Below are 25,153 nucleotides of genomic sequence, written 5' to 3'. Positions count from 1 at the left end.
ACTGTCCATGTACTGGTGCAACTGTGGTTGGATGATATTCAGTAAAAATTTACTTGGATGTCATATTAATTATACTGTTTATAATTTGAGCATTCTCTTGAGTCACCTATCTTTGAAATGGGTACATATGCATTTCTTCCAGCCAGTAGTCAAGTAACTGTTGTCTAGATTTGTTAGCATAGACAAAGTAAATGCTTTCTTTACTTCATCAGCTTATCGGAACATTTCAGTTAGTATTCCATCAATCTCCAGAGACATGTTTTTGGCTAATGTGTTCAGTGAACTTGAATTTTTCCTTTAGAACCATTGGTTCTTATTCATATGCTACCTCCCAAAATGACTGAATGTAAATTAGTTGTCTTTGGTACAATGACTCTGTGTATTCTTTCCATCTTCTTTGGATGTTTCCTGCATCATTCAATATCTTACCCATAGAATCTCTCAATAGAGTAACTAGATGCTTGAATCTTTTCTTTAGTTTCTTCGGTTTAAGATATGTTGTGTTCTTTCTTTTTTGTTTTCTAAGTCTATGTATTTGCATACTTAATTATAATACTTTACTTTGGCTTCTCCAGCTGCCAGCTGAAATTCTGTTCAGCTCATTGACGTAATCGTTTCCTCCACTTGTCTCAATGATTAGGAGCAAGTTTCAAAGTTTCTTCTGGTCTCCACGTTGTTTCCTTTCTTGTCTTTTCAATGATCTTCTGCTTTCTTTATGTTTAATGTGCTTGATGCCATCCACTAGCTCATGAGATCTTCTTTCATTAGTGTTCAATTTGTCAAATCTGTCCTTGAGAAATGCTGGTGAGATAGCCACAAGATCATAATTTGACTCTTGTGGTCTGATTCTAATTTTCTTCAGTTTTAACTTGAAAGTGGGGAGGATTTGAAGCACTTGCTGGTGAAGATCAAGGATTTTAGCCTTCAGTATGTATTGCAAATCAATGCAAAGAAAACAAAAATCCTCACAACAGAACCAGTAGTTGACATCATGACAAATGGAGAAAAGATTAAAGTTTTCAAGGATTTCATCTTGCTTGGATGCCCAATTAATGCTCATGGAAGCAGCAGTCAAGACACTAAATGACACATTGCATTGTGTAAATTTTCTGCACAAGACCTTTTTAAATGATTGGAAAGCAAGGACGTTACTTTGAGAACTAAAGTGCACCTGACACAAAGCGTGGTATTTCAATAACCTCATGTGTCTGTGAAAGTTGGACACTGACTAAGGCAGAACAAAGAAGAATCCATGCATGTGAATTATGGTGCCGGGAGAGAATATTGAAAGTACTATGGACTGCCCAAAGAACCAACCGATGTATCTTGAAAGAAGGGCAACCAGAATATTCCTTAGCGGCAAAGATGATGAGACTTCATTTCACAAGCTTTGAATATGTAATCAAGAGAGATCAGCTCCTGGAGGACATCGTGTTTGGTGAGTGGAGGGATGGCCAAAAAAAGTGGATGGCTCTGCACTAGATGAATTGACACAGGCTGTAACAAAGAGCTCAAACATAAGACAGTTTTGAGGATGACCCAGTACCAGACTGTTTCATTCTGTTGAACACAGAATGAGTCGGAAGCAACTCAATGGAATCTAACAATAGGGTTTCAAATTCCATACCATTAGCTATATGTGATATTTTTAATAAAATTACCATATGTCCCCTGTATGCTACTCATATTATCATTCAAGAACCTGATAAAGCTGACTCTAACATAGACCAGGTGTACATATAAATATTAGCTATATGAGTGATTTTTGAGTTCACATTTAATCATAATCCCTAATATAACAAAAATTTATTCGTATGATGTGGCCCTGCTCAGTACTGACCATCATGAAGTGATCACTGAAGTTATGATGGGTACTCGAGGAAAATCTTGTGAAGAAATCAAATGGTCCTGGCTGTCCTAAATGATAACGTCTGCGGTCTTAAAGTTTTGTAGTAAACACGTAGCCATCTAAGTGACATGCCAGCAAAATCCACAGAGAAAAAGCACACCAGTCGGTGTAATCCCAAGATTTCAAATGGTAAAACCCAATATCACAGGAGGGAATTGTATTAGAGCTTAAATTCTGACCATCAGATATCTAGAAGGCTAAGGAAAACAGTTAAAACCCCAAAGCCATTAAACCTCTATTGAATTCCTTTAGACCATTAAACAGGGATGTGAACAGTCTTGTCCACAGACAGGGTGAATTGTAAAGTGGATTACTGCAGATATAGTTCGGTTTAAATTTAACATGTTACCATTGGTTTTTCCCTTTTGACCCATTTTTAACTTGTCCTAGTTCTTATTACTGTTGGCTTTCTTTTGAAATGAGTTTTTCATGTTGTATTTTACTTTTGTTCCTGTTTTGTTTTCTTCTTTTTATACAGAAGAATGATTTCGTGTGATTTTCTTTAAAATCTAGGATAGGTAGGTCTATACAGACAGCAAGTAGGTTGATAGTTGTAAAGATGGGAAACCCTAATAATAATGGATGCAAGAATGAAGAAATTGTTCTAAAATGAATTGTGGTGATGACTGCACAACTCTTTTTTTTTTTAAGAAATAAAAATTTTATTTGCTGCATCATTCAATTCAATGTCTCAATGTGCATTATTTGAAATAGAGGTGAATTAATTTTTTTATGGGATGCCTGGTCTAATTCTTTTTTTTTTAACATTTTATTAGGGGCTCATACAACTGTTATCGCAATCCATACACACATCAATTGTGTAAAGCGCATTTGTACATCATTCTCTAAACATTTTCTCTCCACTTAAATCCCCGACATTAGGTCCTCATTTTTCCCCTCCCTCCCCGCTCTCCCCTCCCTCATGAACCCTTGATAGTTTATAAATGGGTATTTTGTCATATCTTGCCCTGTTCGACATCTCCCTTTACCCACTTTTCTGTTGTCCGTCCACCAGGGAGGAGGTCACATATAGTTCCTTGTAATCGGTTCCCTCTTTCCTACCCACTCTCCCTTTACCCTCCCTGTTTCGCCACTCACACCACTGGTCCTGCAGGGCTCATCCGCCCTGGATTCCCTGTATTTTCAGTTCCTATCTGCACAACTCTTTTTAATGTATCTGAACCATTGATTTGTATGATATATAAATATATGTCAATAAAATAGTTAAAATAAATTAAATAGATAACCAGCCAACCTGTTGCCATCGAGTTGTCTTAAACCCAGGGCAACCCCATGTAAGTTACAGTAAGATTGTGCTCTGTGCTATTCTCAATGACCATCATCTTGGAGAGATGGATTGCCAGCCTATTTGTTCCACGGCACTACTGGTGGATTTGACCACCACCCTGTTAGCACAGAATGTGTGCTCCATCTCAATAGATGACCAATATTGTTTGATGGATTGAATCAATAGACTAAGGATTAATACTGGGTTAGGAGTAGTTTTGGCCTTAGAAAATGATTGTTAACAGTGGTCAACTCAAATTGGTTAAGAAAAAGTCCTAGTAGCATCTGCTAAATTGCCTGCAACCTAAATCCTTTTCTTTAGTGTGGATTCTCTTCAGTGCACTGGAAAAATCATATTTTCTTCCTCCTCAAAGGTGGTTCCCATTCTGGGCAGTCCTGATTGAGGCATCATAGAAAGAAAGTGGATGCAGTTACTGTGCCGGCATACAATAAACTCCGTTTTCCCCTTTCTTCCAAAGACATCCGTATCTGGTATCTGAAGATCCCAGTAGTAGGTTTCAGTGCCAGCCAGGCCACAGGGGTTTTCCACAGCTCATCCTTACCCACAGCTCTGGATGTAAACAGAGGACTTCTTGAAACATCAGAAAATAGATACCTGCCATTCTGTACCCCTTAAGTCAAAGAAGGCTTCCTTCCCACCCAATTTTTTCTGGTATGTGATTTTTATCAGAACTATGCTGTTCTCCAGTAGTAAAACAAGAGCGAAGCTGAGTGAGGAACAGAATACATATCGAGGAGGATCTTTGAATTTAAACCTGTACCCTTGTAATCAAGGGTGCAGTAAATATAGGCCTCTAGTAAATTGCTTATGATATAATAAACTAAAATTATGGATATAGCAATAAAGAGAGGCAATATAATATTGTATATTTAAGGAACAGTTATCAGCAAAGGAATAGATCAAATTACCGTCTTGTTTTCTCTTGATAGCTTCTGGGATAGTTATTATTCCACAGAAATTCAAAACAGGAGTCAAGTCTACTGAAGATTTCCATCTCTTGATTATCAGCTAATGGTTGTACCCTTCCTTCCTGGGTGACCTCGCAATTTGTCACAACACCGAACACAGCAGCTAGTTAAGGGAGCAAGTGAGGTTCCTTTGAATATGTACAGTAATAGCCTGCCATGTCATATTCAAATATTCAAAATAAAATAAGAAAATAATAATAAAAAATATCTTTTGTGATATCCCTACGTGTTTTGTTTGCAAAATCGAGTGAGACCTAGTGATTGGCATTTGAATGTTGAATAAAATAATATTAACAGAGGAGACAGAAATGCAATAATTAAAAACAGCCAATATTGAAACTGCCTTAAGGCAGTTGGGATACTAAATCTCTTTGCCAGCAAGCATACCTACAAGGATTGGGTGTGCTATCTTGAAAAAAAAAATCAGTTTTGCTTCACCTCCCTTGAAAATACACCCACACATTCAGATTTTCATCTAATTTGGGGAAAATAAGTGCTTTCCTTTAGCTCAGACCTTCTGTCTGTACTTTTTCCTCAGGTGATGTCATCAGTCTCATGACTTTGAATGCCCACTCCTGCGGCATACATGTCTAACTGTGTCCAGCCATGCAATCCAGACCAGCACGTCTAATTTGTAGTTGGCATCTTCATTGGGTTTATAATAAGCATCACAGAACACTCATGGCCAACATCAAGAATCTCCTGCACTGTTGCCCATTTTCAGGTGAAACACTTGCTGTCATTCTTAACCTTTGTTAAGATCTGCCTACCCTGCCCACAATTTTACTAAAATTCAGATATTTCTTACCATATCCAACACCAATAACCTGTACCAAATCACCACCATCTCTCACATGGATTATTGCAATCGGCTCATATTACAAGAACCTATTACTATAATAGGGCCAATCTCCTTACTTTTGTTCTTACTAGTCCTCCCCTCTGACTAGTAGTTGGTAGAGTTGAATCTGACTCTTATTGTGTGTCAGAGTAAAATTGTGTCGCATAGGGTTTTCAGGGGCTGACTTTTCCAGAAATTGATAGTAAAGGCTTTTCTCATATTTACCTCTGGGTGGACATGAACCTTTTGATTAGCCGTCAGGCACTTAATCAGTTCCACCATCTCTCTTCCTTTCAGTCAATCCGTAAAAAAGAGGTTAACATAATCCTCTTGAAATATGCCATATCATTTTCTTCCTCTACTCAAAACCCCTAGTTTCTTCCTATCTTATATTCAGATTAAAATCTAAAGCCCTGTTAAGGTCTGCCAGATGCTCTGTCATCTGCTCCAATCTGCTGCTCAATTCCCTGAGATCATCTCTTACCAGTCCCACCCTAGCGCACTCGGTGTTCTTCAGAAATAACACCAGGTGTCACCTAACTTAGATAATGTTTTTTTCCCCTCTGTCTGTCATGTTCCTCCTCTCAAAACTTCAGGGGTTGTTGCACTGACAGAGTGTTCCTCCTCTCCTTCATGTGTTTTCCAAAAGTCACCCTGTGAGTGACCTCTCACCCTGGTCAATTCTCTCTGCATTACTGGTGAGGAGCCCTACGTTTAGAATGTAACTGCCAAAGGGCAAAGATTCTCATATGTTTCGTTACTTTATAAATGTGAAGTGCCAGGCACTGTGGCTGACCCATCGTAGACTAGTCAGTTCATAAACAATGAATAAATTTGTGGATGAAGGACTGAATGAATGAGTGTATTATTCAGTGGCATTAAGGGAATGCCATATGCAATGGCTTATTGTAAGATGCCATAAAGCAGCTTCAACTCATAGCAACCCTGTGTACAGGAGAATAAAACATTGCCTGGTCCTGTGCCATTGTCACAATTGTAATTATGGTTGACATTGTGTTAGCCACTGTGTCATTCCATCCCACTGAGGACGTTCCTCTGCTTAGTGACTCTCTACTTTGCCAAGTAGGATGTCTTCTTTTAGGGATTGGTATCACCTGATAACATTTCAAAATACATGGAATAAAATCCCATCATTTAGACGTATTTCGAAGTAGCATCCTGGCTGTGCTTCCTCCAAGACATCGCCTCAATCAACCTTGGGACATTTTCCTCCTTCTTACACTCCTTTCTGTTGACTCCCCGTTTTCCCCAAATGTCCCTTCCATGCCAACAGGTAAGCAATGGTTTAAGTAGGTCCTGTGCAACACATTTGCCCGATTCAGTATGTCATTTTACTTCTTAACTGGTGTTCCCCGAAGTTTGGAATGTATAAAATGAACTTTTTTACAACTTCAGTTTTTCTTTGTTTACCATGCTGTCATCTTTTACTTTACCAAGCATAACGTTCTTTTTCAGGGACTTGTTTCTCTTGTGAACATGTCCAAAGTATGTGAAACAAAGTCTCACCATACTTACATCTAAGGGGCAGTGTAGCTGCACCTCTTCCAAGATAGATTTTTTGGTTCTTTTTGCAGTCAATGATATGCTCAATATTCTTCGCCAGCACCATGTAATAGTTAGGTGTGTTGTGTGAGCCTGTCCAATAGAAACATGTGGGATTAATCAGGTCACCATTGGATTGGAGGGCAAAGAGAAAAATGGCTCGATAAGACCCGCCCCCTTCTCTCTTGCTCTCTGGTGTTTGGAGTGTGCTGGAGGCTGCTGCTGCTATAGCTAGTTCTCTGCCTCAACCTGTGAGCTACATCAACTGTGGGCCAGGCCAACCCATGGATTGTGAATCTGTCACTAAAGCTTAAGGCTCTTTCAAGACCTGCTTCACCATGTTAACTGGTGCGTACATCCATGGAGCTTGAGGCTGGTGGATCCTGTTACCTTGCATTGCTTGTATTTGATATCCTATCCAGGCTAAGCTACTGAGCTACTGACTTGCTGATCTACCCTGCCATTTGCTTCCTGAATGCAGAATCTGCCTGCCTTGCCCAAGGAAGGACTCTGCTCTTTGCTTCCTTGACCTTGGACCCAGCATCCTGTTGAGTTGAAGGACTTCCAGTATATTAACTCTTCCATGAAAGTGAGTTGAACTAAGCCCTCTGTACTACTGTGTGGACTAATTAGCTGTTATATTCCTTCTCAGTGTATATCTATATATATCCATAAGTTTCTCTAAAGAACCCTGCCTACCACACAACATAATTCAAATGCACGGATTCTTTTTCAGCCTTCCTTATTGAATTTCAGCCTTCCATTTTCACACACATGTGAGATTATTAAAAATACCATGGCTTGGATCAGGTGCATTATTTGTCCTCAAAATAATGTCCTTGCTTTTCAATACTCTAAAGAGATCTTGTGCAGCAGATTTATCTAATGCAACCAGTCTTTTGATCACTTGACTGTGGCTTCCATGTAAATTGTGACTCCAAGCAAGACAAAATCCTTGAAAACTTTAATATTTTCTACGTTTATCATGATGTTACCTATTTTTCCAGTTCTGATTATTTTTGTGTGTTTTTTTGCATTGAATTGTAATCCATACAGAAGGCTCAATCCTTAATTGTCATTAAAAAGTACCCAAAGGCACCCTCACTTTCAGCAAGCAAGGTTGTGTCATCTGCATCTGGATGTTGCAGGGTGTTACTAAAACTTCCTCCAATCCTGATGCCACATTCTTCTTCACATCATCAGATTCTAAGAAGACTTGCTCAGCGTACAGATTGAACAAGTATGGGGAGAAGATTCAACACTCTTGATACAATTTTTCTGATTTTAAACCAAGCAGTATTACCTTGTTCTGTTCACACAACTGCCTCTTGATCTATGTACAAGTTCTGCACGAGCACAAAGAAGTGTACTAGAATTCCATTATTCTCTAAGCTATTTATAGTTTGTTATGAATCAGATAGTCAATTGCCTTGGTCAATTAAATACCTAGTCAATAAAAAATAAGTAAACATCTTTCTAGTATTCTCTGCTTTTAGCCAAGATCCATCTGACATCAGTAATTATGTCCCTTGGTCCAAGTCTTCTGAGTCTGGCCAGATCCTCTGGCAATTCCCTATCAATAAACTGCTACAACTGTTATTGGATGATCTTAAGTAAAATTTACTTGCATGTGATACCATAAAATTTTTCTATAATTTGAGCATTCTGTTGTGTCATCTTTCTTTGGAATGGGTACAAATAATGAATCTCTTCCAGTCAATTGGCCAAGTGGCTATCTTCCAAATTTCCTAGCAGAGATGAGGAAGTGCTTCTAGTGCTTCATAATCTTACTGAAACATTTCAATTGATATTCCACCATTCTTGAAATCTTTATGAATAATACTTTCAGTGCAGATTGAACTTCTTAAATATCATTCCATCTGAAATATCATTGCTAACATGCTACTTCATGAAATGGTCGAATATAAACAAGTCGTTTTTGGTACAGTGTCTGAATTTCTTTTTCATTTTCATTTGATGCTTTCTGCATCATTCAATATTTTCTACATAGAAACTTTCAACTCAAAGCATTGAAATTGTATTTAGCTCTTCCAGATTAAGATATGCTGCGTGTTCCTCCTTTTGGTTTGGTTTTCTAACTCTAGGTCATTGCACAGTTCATTGTAAGACTTCACATTGCCCTTTCCAGTTTCCCTTTGCAATTTCATATTCAGTTCTTGGCCTTTTTCATTTCTTCCATTTGCTTTAACTACTTACTCTATGATTAAGAGCAAGTTTAAGAGTCTCTTCAGACATGCAAGTTGATCTTTTCTTTCTTTCCTCTCTTCTTAATGACTCTCTGCTTTCTTTATAGAGGATGTTTTTTATGTCATTCCACAACTCATCAGGACTTCTCTCATTAGCGTTCAAATACATCAAATCTATTCTTGATATGTTCTTGAAATTCAGGTGAGAGTAAGTCAAGATTGAGTTTTTGGCTCTCATGGACTTGTTTTAATTTTCTTCAGCTTCCACCTGAACTTATATTTGAGCAGTTAATGGTCTGTCACACAGTAGACCTTTAGCATGGTTTTAGCTACTGGAAGTTTCTCCATAGTTTGTTCACACAGATCTAGTCCATTTGATTTCTGTGTATGCTGTCTGGAGAAGTCCACATTTATAATCACCCTTTGTGTTGTTAAAATAAAAGGCATTTGCTATAAAGAAGTTGTCTTTATAAATATTAATAAAGCTCTTGAAAAATTCTATCATGCAATCTCCAGCTTCATTTTTATCATCAAGACTGTATTTTCCAACTATTGTTTCTTCTTCTTTGTTTCCAACTTTTGCATTCTAACCACCAATGATTAACAATGCAGCTTAATTGCATGCTCAATCAATTTCAGACTGAAGATGTGGTAGAATTCTCCAGTATCTGTGTAACTAGATTTAGTGGGATGACGCCTGAGGGCATAGTGGGGGAAATCAAGCTGCTAACTACAAGGTGAGCAGTTTGAAAACCACCAGCCACTCTGAATCGGGAATTTGAGGCTTTCTACTCCTGTAATGCTCAGACACCCACGGGGGCGGTTCCACCTTGTCCTTGAGGATGGCCATGAGTCACAGTGGACTCGATGGCAGTGACTTTTTTTGAGCTTTCGTGCTTGGTGATTGAATTTGAATAATAGTTGTTTTGATTAGGTTGCATATCTTTGTATGCAGATAGATATTAGTTTGCCACAGACAGCATACATCTCAATAGATCCTGAAATTACTTTTTTGACGATGAATGCATCACCATACATCGTGGGCACAGTAAATTTATGATTTATTGATTCAAAATGCCCAATGCCAATCCATTTCAGTTCACTAACACCTAGAATATCAATATTTGTGTGTTGCACTTTATTTTTGACAACTACAAATTTCCCTAGATTCAAAATTGGTGCATTCCAAGTTCCAATTATTAACTATTTCTTCTCAATGCCCCATCATTAAATGAAGGTCCCACAGGTTTTTCTCCCATCCACATTATTATGTTAGATTCTCCTCTGAGAAAACTGTTCTTCCTCTCTCAGGATTTGAGTGCCTTCCGACCTTAGGGGCTCACCTTTTGGCCGATCTCTGACATTGTTCTGCTTATAGGCATGAGATTTTAGTCTCTAAGAATCTTGAAGCTCTCCATAAGGGTTTCAGTGGACAGCCTATTCCATCTTCCTAGTCTGTTCTTCATCTGGAGCACCTGCTGAAGCTCTTCACCTTGGGTGAGCCTACCAATATTTTAAACCCCAGTGACATTGCTTCCAGCATCACCACCACACACAAGCCCCCAGCGTGTGATAAACTGGTAGATATGTGCTGGACTATAGACTCTAGTTTTTCATATTTATTAATAAGTGCTTCAAGTTCTCTGCATATCTCAAGTTGTTAATGACCTTTCCTCCAATCCTGATGCCATGTTCTTCTTCATATAGTCCAGCTTTTCAAATGATTTGCACAAATTGAATAAGAGCTGTGAAAAGATACAACCCTGACACACACCTTTTCTGATTTTAACCTATGTAATATCCCCCTGTTCTGTTTGAATAATTGCCTCTTGATCTATGTACAGGTTCTACATGAGCACAATTAAGAATTCTGGAATTCCTATTCTTCCCAAAGATATCCATAGTTTGTTATGATCCACCACATAGACAAGTTCCTCTGTGTATTCAATTAAAACCTAAGTAAACATCTTCCTCATATCCTCAAATTTCAACCAAAATCCACTTGATGTCTTCAATGTCCTCTTCTGAATACATCTTAAATTATTGGCAGTTCTCTGAGAATGTATTGCTACACCTGTTTTTGAATTATTTTCAGTAAAATATTACGTGCATGTAATATTAATGATGATGTTGAACAATTTTCTTATTCCGTTTGAATGGGTACAAAAATAGAGCTTTTCCACTTGGTTGACCAGGTACCTATCTTTCAGGGGTTTGGGGGGTATTTTTTTTGGTGTGTGTGGGGGGGTGGTTGTAGTGAATACTTCCAGTGCTGTATCAATTTGTTGAAACATGTTATTTGATATTCTTCCCATGCTTCTTCTTGTTTTTCTCTAATGCCTTCAATGAAACGTGTATTTCTTTCAATAGCGTAGGATCTTGGTAATGTACTACCTCTTGAAACAGCTGAATGCTGACTAGTTCTTTGGCGTACAATGACTTTGTGGATTGTGTATGCATTTTCTTTTGATGCTGTGTGCAACATTCAATATTTTGCCTACAGAAAAATCAATCAATCACTTCCATGGTCTATGGAAGTGACTCCATTGAGTTGACTCCAACTCATAGTGATCCCAAACAAGATTTCTGAGACTTTGTAAATCTTTACAGGGACTAGCACTATAATATTTCTCCCACAAAGAAGCGGAAGGTTTAAACCATCAACTTTGCAGTTAGCAAACCAAGGTTTACCTGTCAGTACCATCATGACCTTCAGTATCACAACTTGTGGCTCTTAAAAAAAGTTTTTCTTTAGTTATTTCAGCTTGAAATGTGTTGATCATGTTCTCCCTTTTACTTTACAATCCCAGGCCTTTGCACATTTCCTTATAATGCTTAATTAGTTTTCTTGAGCTGCCCTTTGACATTCTCATTTCAGTTATTTTACTCCATCATTTCTTACAGTATCTTAAACTATTCTATGCCCAGTCTCTTCTGATGTCCACTTTGGTCTTTTCTTTCTTACTTAGTTTTAAATTATTTTTTCTTTCTTCATGTAAGATGTCCTGTCATCCCACAACCCATCCCAATCTTCAGTCACTAGTTGTTCAGTGCAGCGAACCTGTTTCTGAAAGGTCCTCTAAATTCAGTTGGGCTGCACTCAAGGTCAGGAGCTCAAGTAGTATAGTGGGTTATACACTGCTCTGCTAACCATCAGGTCAGCAGTTTGAAACCACCGAAAGCTTCATGGGAGGCAGGTGATGCTTTCTACTCCCTTACTCTTGAAAACCCACAGGAGAATTCTACTCTGTCCTTTGGGGTGTTTGTGAGTCAAAATACTGTGTGATCTCACACCGTCCGCACAATTGCTGTTATGTGTGAGTCCACATAAAAGCAATGTGGCAGCATGGATTTCCTCTTGTTACCAACTTACTTTACTACGCATGATCTATTTGATATCCTTATATATCAAAATATTTTCCATAATAATATGCCAAAAGCACATGCTAAGATATCTGACCTCCTCTGGTCTTCTTTATCAGCATATAAATATCAAGGACAACTTTGTATTTCTATCTTGAAAACTTATTTTTGATGATGATTGTGACACCGCTCTTGATTTTTACACCCGCCTCCCCACCAATAGTAAACGATATGGTTGTTCAGTTCAAAATGGCCAAGGCTGGTTCATTGCAGCTCCCTGGTATCTAAGCTATCAGTCTTTATACATTTCATCTCATTGCTTATGGCTTCTACTTTTCCTCGATTCATATTTTATACCATATTCGTATTATTAAAGGATGGTTTCAATGGTCTCTTCAATTTTGAGTTGTACCCAAATTAGTACAAACACTAGCTAAAATAAAGTGAGCTCTTTTCTGCCTATGCCTGTGCTGTAAAATCAGGATTTTGTTGGCAGAAAATATTATTTGTGTAAATGTGAATTTTGTTACAATCATCCATTTTAACATTTAAGGCATATGCAGGGGGCAGGGGTGGTGTACACACACACACACACACACACAAGAACTAACATTGTTTTAAACTTAAAAGTCTTCTAGGATGTCCATACACATTGCATCATTCCATATCCTTTGTTAATTGATTATATCGAGTAATTTTTCTCAGTTGATGGGATGCATAATGTAACAGACATTATTTGTTAGTGTTATTTTGCACCATCCTCTGGCTTTTTCAGCAATGTAAACTGAGAAATATTGAGAAAAGGAACTTCTGTACTCTAGTAAAGAAAGCTATGCACTCTGGTTAAGTGAAAAAAAAAATCACTCATTTCCCTGACTCAAAGCTATTGGGGTATTTACCCGAAATGTTCTTTTATCCTTACCATGTTAAATGGCACAAATATGCAAATAGAAAGTGAACGACTGTCTAGGAAACGAAAAATACACCCTCTTCCACTTTCTGGCCCTATTTTCTTGGACATTATGTCTAAACCACCTCTGCCATGGCATTCTGAGACAGCAGTAGGTGAGATGAGGAGGGGAGGTTTAATGATGGCCTTTGGCTCTTTCTTATTCTCCTAGTGGGGAAAATACAGAGACCACCCAAACATGTCCAGTCATGAAGGCCTAGTCCATCAGTTGTACTCATTCAACTTGGTTCACATACTAGGGAAGATTAAAAAGCAGATACACACACACAATTCACTGTCATCAAGACACTATCGAACAGAGTAGAACTGGCCCATTCTGAGGCCTTAAATTTTTCTAGAAACACTGCCTTTATAGAAACAGTCTGCCTCATCTTTCTCTTAGGGAGTGGCTGGTGGGTTCAAACCCTTGAGTTTTCCCTTAGATCAAGGACTTAAGCATTGCTCCATCAGACCTCCAGCTTGACACTAACTCTGCTATGTCAGGTATATATGTGGCGTGAATGGAAGTAATGAGAGTGAACATAAAAATCCAGAAGCATTGATTTTGAGGTGTTTTTCCCTCCTGCACACCATCTGCCGTGCTCCACCTCCCAAAAGCTCCAGAGGCGAAGTTTGTATCCTGGTCTGGAAGATTAAAAACAGAGAAAAGAAATCAAATGGGAAAAGGGCTCCTAACCTGTCTCCCTTTAGCTTTAGCTGGGTGGTTAGTTTCACGGATCTCAGATTGCACGAAAACACCAATGGGTAGAAAGTCAGTTCCCGCTCACGGTGACCCCATCTGTGTCAGAGTGGAACTGTGTTCCAGAGCGCTTTCTTTTTTTTTTTTTTCTTTTTTAACATTTTATTAGGGGCTCATACAACTGTTATCCCAATCCATACACACATCAATTGTGTACAGCACATTTGTACATCGTTTCTCAAAACATTTTCTCTCCATTTAAACCCCTGACATTAGGTCCTCATTTTTCCCCTCCCTCCCCGCTCCCCCCTTCCGCATGAGCCCTTGATAGTTTATAAATGGGTATTTTGTCATATCTTGCCCTGTCCGACGTCTTCTTCACCCACTTTTTGGTTGTCTGTCCCCCAGGGAGGAGGTCACACACAGTTCCATGTAATCAGTTCCCTCTTTCCTACCCATTCTCCCTTTACCCTCCCTGTTTCGCCACTCACACCACTGGTCCTATAGGGCTCATCCATCCTGGATTCCCTTTATTTCAGTTCCTATCTGTACCAGTGTACCTCCTCTGGTCTAGCCAGTCTTGCAAGATAGAATTCGAGTCATGGTAGTGGGAGCGGGGAGGAAACCTTTAGGAACTAGAGGAAAGTTGTATTTCTCATCATTGTTGCATCGCACCCTGACTGGCTCATCTCCTCCCCGAGACCCCTCTGCAAGGGGATCTCCAGTCCAAAGCCCATTAGTAGGCCAGAGAGCTTTCAATGGCGCATTTTTTCCTGAAGTAGAATGGCAGGCCTTTCTTGGGAGACAGTTCTGTGTGTACTGGAACCTCCTATGTTTCAGTTCATAATAGAATGCGTTCACTATTTGTGCCCCACATCTTCTTGATATTGCTGTTAAGGTGTCTTGGGGTAGCCTCTGATGCCTAGCAATCTTCTGTAGAACAACAACAACAAAAGTCCCATCCGGGGCCATTCTCAAAATTGCTGCTATTGTTGAGCTGATTGTTGCAGCCATTGCAACTCTTTTGAGGTGCCCCTGAATTTTAAGGAGTAAAAGTCATACTCAGTTGAGCATAAATGAGAGACAAAAATAGCATAAGAGATGGAGAGAGAGAAATTTAGGAGGAATAAAAAGAGAAAGAGATGGGTTGACCTTAGAAGAAAAGGGGTAGTAGGGAAAGACAAAGATAAGAGAAGGGAAAGAAGAAGAATGAGTAAGTGAAGAATTGTTTTACGTGATCCCATGACACTGGGTGTCTAAATGGTTGAGGCCAGAAGTCCACTAGATGGAGAGCCCAGGAGGCCTGAAATGTTCCTTGACAAGCCTACAACCACAATTCTAAAAAGAGCAATGAGCTTCTATAAGTATGTATCCTTCTGTCCATCTAAGTGTGCTTCATATGACTTTTGACAAGTCTAAAACCATACAAAGTTAGAAAGATAAAGAGAGAAGGCGATGTTTAAGCTGTCTACCCTGGTGTAATCTATTGACCTTGCTCTGTAAACATGGCATAAGAATGATATCTAACCTCCTAGGACTTCACAAAGGGGAAGGAGACTCCAACTTTGGCCCCAGGTTAATTTCTATGAGGCAAAAATGGCTACACAGAACTCACAGATAATACTCACAATTACAGGGTTTATTAGGGAAGTTAGCAGATTATAATTCAGGACCGTAAATGTTAAAGATACAGATCTTTTGTCTGTCATATCTCATTTCAGCCGCACCAACAGATCCTTATTTTCTTAGCCACTCAGTCCCTTGCCCTGTGCCCTGCTTACCTGGGCAAGTATTACAAGGTTTTGGTAGTGCCAGGGATACCCACAGGCCCCTACTTTATTCACTCCACAGGCTGGGAAGCCCACCCATCAGGCTCAAGGACTTGGTGCACTGCCTCTGCTGGCTCCTCCTCCTACGCAGGAATCTCAGGGTCCAAAAGACATGCTATGCTCCTGGCTCTTCCTTTTTTAAAGATGTGAGATCACCTCATGTCTGCTTCTAAGAGGCACTTTTAGAGCTACTAGGATGGCAAAACTGATCAGTCCTCTGCTCGAGACCTATGAAGCTTATTTGGTCAGAGTTACACAGAATATGGCTGAAAGAGCAACAGCAAGTAACTTCAATGCATTGCAGGCTCCTGTGAGTATTCGGCGATGTATTCTGTTTCGACCATATTTGACCCACTTGCTTCTCTGAATGCTTCCTCAGATCTCTATACAGGTAGTCCCTGATCTACAGCAGAATTCCATTTTAACAACTCTGTTGTAAGTCAATTCTGATTAAATCAGACACCCCCACGCACACACTTTTAATAATTATTCCCTTTATTATCAATATCTTTGTCAGTTTTCTTTAAACATCTGTGAGTGAGCATCTGAAAATGATAACAGAAACAAATGATACCTTGCAACATTGCAGAATGTGTAATTCCCAATTTTAAAATAGATAAAAAAACAAGTGAAATAAGCAACAAAAACAGATAGCTGTAAAGACAGTTCACTGTAACTCAAATGTATCTTAAGTCAAGGACTACCAGCACCTTAAGTTCCTACAGGCCTTTGTAATTTTTCAACAGCATTCTCAGAGAAGAAAAGAGAGCTTCGGTGTCATGAGCTCAGATGGGATATTGAGCTCATGACACCATTTATAAATGGGTGATGAAAGGATGAATGAAAATTTCCTCCTAAATGACGAGACGGAGTTCACATTTTCTAAACACTAAAAAAACAAACTGTAACTCACTGAAACCCAGGCGCTTTCAGTTATTTATGTAAAAGATAACTGTATACCAAAGAAGCAATGTGGAGGTGAATAGGCAATTCTACAACTGGAACAAATTCTTCTTCTCATTATCCACACATGAAAAAAAAAAGTCAATATATGCCTGGTGGTATGATGGGATTTTTCAGGGTGTTTTCACTGCATTTTATCATTTGCTTAAAGAACAATCCTCTAAGGTATGAGTGAAAGTCTTATTACCCCAGTTTAAAAATGAAGGGTGTCAGGAAGAACTTGAGGAAGCTCACTCCATTGCCGTTGAGTCAATTCCTACTCCTTTAAAACAACATTGCTGGGCAATCAGGCAGATCTGATTTTGAATTCCTTCTTGGTCTCAGACAATTCTTTGTCACTTTCAACAGGGTGGATAAAATGTGTAATCTCCCTGTTCATTTCTTTCATTTATCGAAATGGAAATAATAGCTTCCTACTATGAAGATGAAAGCACGATGGTTTAATGCTCAGATGCTAGCTGCAAGGCCAGTGGTTCAAATCTCAGTGGGAGGCAGATGGAACTGTCTGCTTTCTTAAAGATGAAGCCCTATAAGTCCGTTCTACTTAGTTGTATAGGGTCACTATGAATCGGAAATGAACATGGCGACAAGTTTTTCTATCTTGAAAGTAATGATGTTTAAAGGAAATATATGTTTCAAAAGCTTTAGCATACTAACTTTTCTTCCTAAAATATAAAACTTCTCTCAAAAAGGAATTAGGTGGACCACCATTCAGTATTTAGACTTTCTACCAAGTGTTCTTTCCCTCAGAGCAACCGACTTCATTCGGATTAATGGGGCTCACAACTGGGCCGATGGCTGGCTTTCTCAATAGCTTGATGGCAATAGGAGATCTTAGGATGAGGATGCTGAGGAAGGAACAGTCTCTTCGTGTGCAGCTTCTCACTTAGTGGCTGGGGACACAGGCAAGTAAAAGGACTATTGCTAATAATTATCAAGCAACTTTTATCACCAAACAGCTCTCTAGTCCTAAGTTAGGGATGTTGCCATTATGGGTCCGCTTGGCTGTAGTAGGAAAGCCACATCCTCTCCAGGGTTTCTGCTGATCGAGAATCTGCAGCGCACCACCTCCCTGCTGAATGCCCACTCCCATTCCTGAGAGACGGGCAGGTCCACCCCAAAGAACCCGGCGTTACTCTTGTCTGCCAAAAGAGCATCACAGATCCACTTGAAAAGCAAAAGTTGTCCTAATGTTTATTTCAGAATAAATTCCGATATGGATTCTTATATAGGGAAGAAAGATGAGGCATTCTGCTCCTATAAAGAGTTACAGTTCCAGAAGCCCTATGTAGAGGTTCTACTCTGTCCTATGGGGTCACTATGAGCCAGAATTCACTTGATGGCAGTGAGTTTGATTTGGTTTGCTTCACAGAAGTGTAATGTCTTCAATTATAGCTCTCAGAGGCAGAGAAATTATCGACACATAAATGTTTCTTATACTGTCATAGCAACCCTAGAGGACAGCGTAGAACTGCTACATACTATTTCTGGGACTACAAATATTGAGGGAATATATAGCAGCGCCTTCCTCCCAAGCACCACACCCAAGATTGGTAATGAACCGTTGACCTTTTGATTAGGAGTCCAGTGATTGGCCCGCATATGTTATAACCAGAGACATATCCAAAAGACGTAAAATGATTCCATATAAGTCTTAGCTTTTGCTGTCTAGCATTGTAGTAGATTATTGAATTCAGAAAATAAGTATAGTAAGACATTGCAATGGAAACAATTATATAGAGAGACCCAGTGGTCTAGTGCTTAAGCATTTGGCTGTTAACTGAAAGGTCAGCAGTTTGAACCCACTTTGCAAGTGAGAGATGTGGCATTTTGCTTCCATAGAGACTGGTGTCTAGCTTTCTACACCTCCACCCCCAACACAGCCCGGCCATTATGTCTAAGTCAGAGTCTCCCAAAGAGTCTGAACAGCTGCAGAAATTGTCCCTCAGCAGGCTGAGTGCTGAAACAACAGATAAGAGGCTGCAGAGCCATTTTGAGCACTGGGGGACATTCAGAGCTGTGTGGCAATGAGATCCAAGTACGAGCTCTCCAGAGGCTTTGAGTTTGTCATGTATTCTGCTGGCGGCCATGAATACAAGGCCACACAAGGTAGATGGAAGAGTTGTGGAATGAGAGAGTTGCCTCACAAGAAAACCCTCAAGGAGAAGAGCCCATTTAGTGGTGAAAATTATCACCAGTGGCATCAAAGAAGACACTGAAGAGTACCACCTACAAGATAATTTTGAGCAAGATGAGAAATTTTAAGTAATGGGAGCCATGACTGATTGAGGTAGTGCAAGAAAAAGGAGCTTTGCTTTTGCGACGTTTCAGGACCATGACTTCATAGACAGGCTCAGCATTCAGAAATACGAGACTGTGAATGGCCATAACTGTGAAGTAAGGAAAACCCTGTGGAAACAAGAGATGACCAGAGCCTCTTCTAGCCAAAGAGGATGACGTGGTTCTGGAAACTTCGCTAGTAGCAGTGGAAGTGGTTTTGGTGGGAATGAGAACTTTGGTCGGGGCAGAAACTTCAGTGGATGTGTTGGCTTTGATGGCAGTAGATATGGCAGCAGTGGGGATGGTTATGTTGGGTTTGGTAATAATGGAAACAATTTTGGAGGCAGTGGCAGCTTACAACGATTTTGGCAATTACCAGAGTCAATCTTCTAATTTTGGACCGATGAAGGGAGGAGACTTTAGATGTACAAGCTCAGGCCCTTATGGTGGTGAAGGTCAATAATTTGCCAAACCACAAAACCAACTTGGCTATTGTGGTTCACGCAATAGCAGTAGGTATAGCAGTGGCAGAAGATTTTAATGATGACAAGGAAACAAAGTTTAGCGGGAGAGGAGAGTCAGAGAAGAGACAGGGAAGCTACAGGTTACAACAGATTTGAAACTCAGCCAAGCACAGTGGTGGCAGAGCCTAGTTGCTAGAAAGAAGGCATTTTTTGGACAAAGCTCACGTGTATGGACAAAAGAACTTGAGAATTATATTTGTGACTAATTGTATAACAGGTTATTTTAGTTTCTGTTCTGTGGATGGTGTAAAGCTTTCCAACAAAGGTTTTCAATGCAGTTTCTTACTTTCTTTTTGCACCCATGTTGTCGATTGTTAACTGTAATAGTCTGATCATGGCACTGAATAAATGTCTCTATGAAATGTGAAAAACAGACTAGAGTCAAGGAAACCCTACAGAGCAATTCCTAGTCCTATGAGTTGAATGAGGTGATAATGTGTGTATCTATAGGAGACCTGGAAACGTGGTGGGTTACAAATTGGGCTGCCGACCACAAGGTAAGCAGTTGGAAACCACCAACTTGCTAGTCCCTTAGAGACTGTGTGAGTCTGGGTAGACTAGAGAAACAAATGCATGGACACACATACGTATATATGAAAGAGATTTGTATACAAGAGCAACTGCATCTTAGAAACCTACCAGGGGAATTCTACAAGGTAACTGAGTCCTAATCAACCTGATGGCAGTGAGTTGGGTTATTGTTTGTTTTGTTTTGTAGTGTGTGTCTGAGTGTGTGTTTAAGTCAAAAAGTATCACTATTGCTATGAAGGTTCAAGTTCATACAAACAGTCCAAACCAAACATGTTCAAACATGTATCTACAAGATCAGAAGACGTCTGCAGGCAAGTTCCCTCATTAATACACTTGTTTTGTGTCTTCAAATCTAAGGTCCAATTTTTTAAAAACAGGCATCCTTGTGGGACTGAAATTCTTAAATGTTATTTGAAATTTTTTTATGTTTTTTGAGTTTAACAAATAAAAGGAAGTCTGAAGGGACAAGATCGGGGCTGTATGGTGGTTGGAATAAGGAATGAGGTTGTGATGAGGGAAATTCCTTGGCACCATTTCCTTAGCCCTTGCCTAACTGGTGCAGTTTGCAGTTTTCTAAAAATTTCTTCATAATAAACCCCTGTAATCATCTTTAGCTTTGGAGAAATCTATCAAGATTATTCCACTAGGTTCTCTAGAGAAGCAAAACCAGGGACACTTAATGTATATATTTAGAGAAACTTTTATCAAGGAAATGGCTGACACAATTGTAGAAGTAGGTCAGTCTGCGTCTAGGCTGATTATAAATTTGTTGGTCAGATGTTAAAGTGGAGGCTTCTTCTCACTAGCAAAGCTGCAGGGCTAATAAACCCAAGATCTGTGGGAGTGCAGTTGGTTGGTAGCTGCAGATGTAGACGAGTCCAAGATTAGCAGGTCAAGCTTGTAACTGGAGAAGCAAATAAATTAAAAATCATCAGATCTGATGGCAGGCTTCTGGTGGCTCCCAAGATCGATTGGCAATATAGCATGCTCTTAGCGCAAGTCTGCAGAACTGCAGGTTGCCAAGCAGATGGAGGATCCACACTCAGACTAAAGCAAACGCTTTCCCATTGTCTACTTTTATGAAAAGCAGCTGGCCACATCCCTGAGATCCCTGGGGAAACTTCTTTCAATTTCAACAAGGCTGTGGCCTGAGTAAGAGTATTACACCCCACCCAAACTTTTTTTCAATTGATTGCTCATGCAAGTTCCTATTACAGGAATGACTGCATTGTGTTAGATTATGCCATGGTGACTACTAGGTATTATCTGCCAAACCACTGAGAATCTTGGCTCAGCCACAGGAGCCCTGTCACAGGATTCCTAAAAACAGTGGCCATACCATCTAAGTAGACTTGTCTGCCTTGAATTTAACTTACCCAGCACATTCCTTCAGAAGCCACTATTCTGGTTTTAACTCTTGTGTTAGTCTGGGTAGACTAGAGAAACAAATTCATAGACACTCATATGTGTATAAGAAAGAGCTTCACATACAAGAGCAATTGACCCAGCCCAGTCTAGATCAAGTCCATAAATCTGATATTAACCCATATGTCCTATACCAATCTATAAATTCCTCTTTAGACTCATGAAACACATGGAATAATGCTGAATACAGGAGGATCATAGGTCCATGGGTGGAAAGTCTTGTGGATCTATGGCATTGGAAGCATCTCAACTCTGGCAGTGGTCTCCATGTGACTCCTTCAGCTCTAGGACTCCAACATAGCTCCATGTGTCTTGCCAGGAGGGATGTCTTGCAGGGAGTGAGTGTGTGTCCCACCTCCAGTGAGCTATTTATCTCTGTAGCACTTCCAAATGGGGTCATCAAGCTACAAACTGATGGATAGGCTAAACTCCACCCCTTCACTCTTAAGTCTCAAATTGACAACAGATTATGTAAATACCACACCTTTTTATTGTTTTATTTTTAGGTGTCCTAAAGAAACAAATACATAGCAAAATGTGGTAAAGAAACTAGATGGTGCCCAGTTATCAGAAAGAATAGCATCTGCATTTTAAAGACTTGTCTTAAAACAAGCAGTGATCTCAGTGAGGCATCAACTAAGTCCACATGGAAGAACCACACTAGCCTGTGTGATCCAAGGATTGTAAATATTAAAATCCAAATCTAAAGGAGGGAATGTCATCAGAACTTAATCGTGAACACCTGGTTTGCAGAAGGCTATGGATGACAGTGGAAGCCCAAAATCCATTAGTAGGATCCCCAAATAGATTAAGCCTCCTGGTGAATCCCATCTGATCATAGGTGAAGGAAGTAAATAGCCCTGTTTTCAGGCAAAGAACATTGTAAATTTGATTATGGCAGATGTAGTCAGATTCCATTTTAAAGTTGTTTCAGTTAAATGAAAGTAAAAGAAGTGAAATGGAAATACATGTGGATTAAATCCCTGGTGAGTCCCCTTTAACTATGGAACAGGGATGCGAATAACCTTGCTATCATGTGGAGCATGATGCAAATTGAGTTAGGTTAAACTTTAGCACCCTATCCTCTGGTCTTCCCCATGATCCATTTAAATTTGCTCTAGTTTCTATTTAAATTTGTTCTATTTTTTAATAATTTCTGCTTTCTTTTCTGTTGAGGTTTTCATTGAGGTTTTAATCTGTTTTACTGTTATTCTTGTTAGGGTTTTGTTTGTTTTTTTAAAATATTTTTCTGTATATGAATTCCAGAATAGGTAGTTCTATAGAGATAGTAACTGGATTAATGATTCCTTGGGGGTATGGCAGGAGAGTTTGGGAGAAAATGGGGAGCTAATAAAGAGGAGTACAAGAATGAAGAAAATGTTCTAAAATGGATTGTGCAACTCTTCTTGATGTGATTGAACTATTCACTTACGTGATATATGGATAGAACCGCTGGGGGAAAGAGAAAAGAAACAAAGGCCAATGCATTCATGAGAGAACTTGTCTGCAGCTGTGCATCCACTGCTCACAGAGGCATATTTAAATATGTTTTGTTTGGAATAGACCCATGCATGCATGAACTGGAGTCATAAGAGCAATACCGCAATGCATTTTACTTTTGCAAGTACACTCATATGCAACTAAATCAAACTCACTGACATAGACACTGACTCATAGCAAAATTTTAGGGCAAGGTAAAACAGCTCCTTGGGTTTCCAATCCTTATGTGAGTAGAGAGGCTGGCCTTTCTCCTGTAGAGCAGCTGGTGGTTTTAGACTACTGACCTTGAGGTTAGTAGTCCAAAGTCTAACCACCATGGCACCAGGGCCCCTTACCCTCACAGGTACACATGTAAAGATCATTTCTTTGAATAAGGTCTGTCAACAAAATTTCTCAGAATGTAGAATGTACATAATAATGAATTATTGGTCATTTTTTAAATTCCACTCTAAGGTTTTCTTCATTTTCATGCTCTTGCTGTTTATGAATGGAGAAGGTGAAGCACTGGTGAAGGAATCTCACATAGACAAGTTTAGAGGGGGTAAAACGAGCCACTAGAACTTGCCTTTGGTACAGACTACCTCATTGGTGAGAACAGTTGAACCGGAGCCTGCTAGTAACAAGGATTCGGGATTCCCTGGGTGTCAGTATTTTCAAAGGTAATGAGGAATACTCGTCAAGCAAAGAGTAACTTAAATGGAGGCCAGTTAGGAGGGCTTCTCCTGTTTGTCCTGTATATATTGACAATGCTACAGCAGCTCTTAGAACATCAAGAGCATACAGTAAATAGTGTTTAAATTATTCCCATCAATCATCAATACCTCAAGCCAAGTCAGAGTCAAATTTTGTGATGAGGACTTTAAGTCTTAATATTCATTAAGGTTGATTGTGTTGAGAGCCTGGGTGCTTAAGATATTAGAGAGCAGGTGTGTGTATTTTTTGCTTAGGAGAGGAATATATTTTTTCTCCATGGACAGGATGCAAGTTTGCTCTGGGGAAGAATTAAAAAAAAATTATTTGAGTCTGCCCATCCACTTTGGAAAACACGAGGCTACAACCCCAGATTTTTTAATCAAAAAGCACAAAACGGATATTTTCTGAGAGACCTAAATGTCTCTATGCCCCACCTTGTTCTGACCCCACTCTGCAAGCTTCCTCTAGACTAGAGTCAAGAATGTGTCTCTTAATAGAAAACTTCTCCATTCTAAGAAGGAATGGTCCTACCTGGATAGGGCAGGTGATCTAACGAATAAGCTTTCAACTGGTAACTGAAAGGTCGGCAGTTCAAGCCCACCAGCCACTCAGTGGAAGAAATATGTGGCAGTCTGCTTCCGTCACAATTACCACCTTGGACAGCCTATATTGCAATTGAATTCTGTCTTAAAGGATCAGTCTGGGTTGGAATCAACTTGGTGGCAATCAGTTACTAAAATACAGCTCAAACTATGTTTAGATAAAGTAAAACATGGTTCATGTCTAAACTGAAGAACTGTCTCTCTTGACTGTTTTATCAGTTACATTTCACATGGCACTCCATATTTAGAACATACTTGCTATATGAAAGGCTTATGCAATCTGCCATGGGTTTTCAAATATATATATTCACCGTTAACCCTATTTATCTTCATGTGACCCTTATGGAGAAACTTCACTTTGAACATGGGTGTGAGGATCTGCTCTGACCTTTCCTATACAAATACTTATGGTTTGGGGTCTCTAGTTTGTATAGTTCATTTTCTTCTTAAGTTAAAGAAAAAGTGAATAATGTAACTAATGCTTTTCATGCATTTCTTTCGCTTCTGCAGGAGGGATTTTTGAAACTATGGACAATGAGCCTGTTAATGTTGAAGAATTAGCTTTCAAGTTCGCAGTCACCAACATTAACAGAAACCGAACCCTGCTGCCTAACCTCACATTAACCTATGACCTCCAGAGAATTAGCCTGTTTGATAGTTTTGAAGCCTCCCGGAGAGGTAACTATTTTCACACTTTTAAAAGCTTCTTTGGGTGATATGTCTACCAGTCACCTTTGTGCTACTTGCCCCACTTCACCGGCCAGCTACTCATAAATGGGTTGCAGGAAATCTCCGTCCTCAATGTCACTGACCAGTGCAATCACAACTAACCTAATGGATGCTGCCGGCACTGTTGGCTGGGCCTTTCTGATTAGCTTACCCTTCAGTGCCCTCCACTCTATGATTAACCGATTCAACTGTGAATGGAAAATGTCAAGCTTGATCCGTCTTTCCTTCTCAAAGCCGAGATATCACCCTGAAATTGTACAGTGCAGTC

General features: G+C 39.6%; 1 protein-coding gene and 1 pseudogene across 6 annotated transcripts in view; both read left to right on the top strand.

Moving 5' to 3' along the window:
- GRIK1 (glutamate ionotropic receptor kainate type subunit 1) overlaps nucleotides 1-25,153 on the top strand; it is a 590,068-nt gene that overhangs the window by 360,357 nt on the left and 204,558 nt on the right. For all 6 annotated transcript variants that reach the window (XM_004713100.3, XM_004713098.3, XM_045284535.1 and 3 more), the window contains exon 2: nucleotides 24,667-24,834. In XM_004713100.3, the coding sequence (XP_004713157.1) occupies nucleotides 24,667-24,834 (168 nt within the window). The remainder of the gene's footprint in view (nucleotides 1-24,666; nucleotides 24,835-25,153) is intronic.
- LOC115873546 lies at nucleotides 18,495-19,422 on the top strand (annotated as a pseudogene).

Source organism: Echinops telfairi, unplaced genomic scaffold, assembly GCF_000313985.2.
Source record: "Echinops telfairi isolate 266 unplaced genomic scaffold, ASM31398v2 ScPeMD7_7469;HRSCAF=8507_0, whole genome shotgun sequence".
NCBI classification, from domain to species: Eukaryota; Metazoa; Chordata; class Mammalia; order Afrosoricida; family Tenrecidae; genus Echinops; species Echinops telfairi.
The sequence above is the reverse complement of the archived record's forward strand: the minus strand, read 5'-3'. Positions and strand labels throughout refer to the sequence as shown.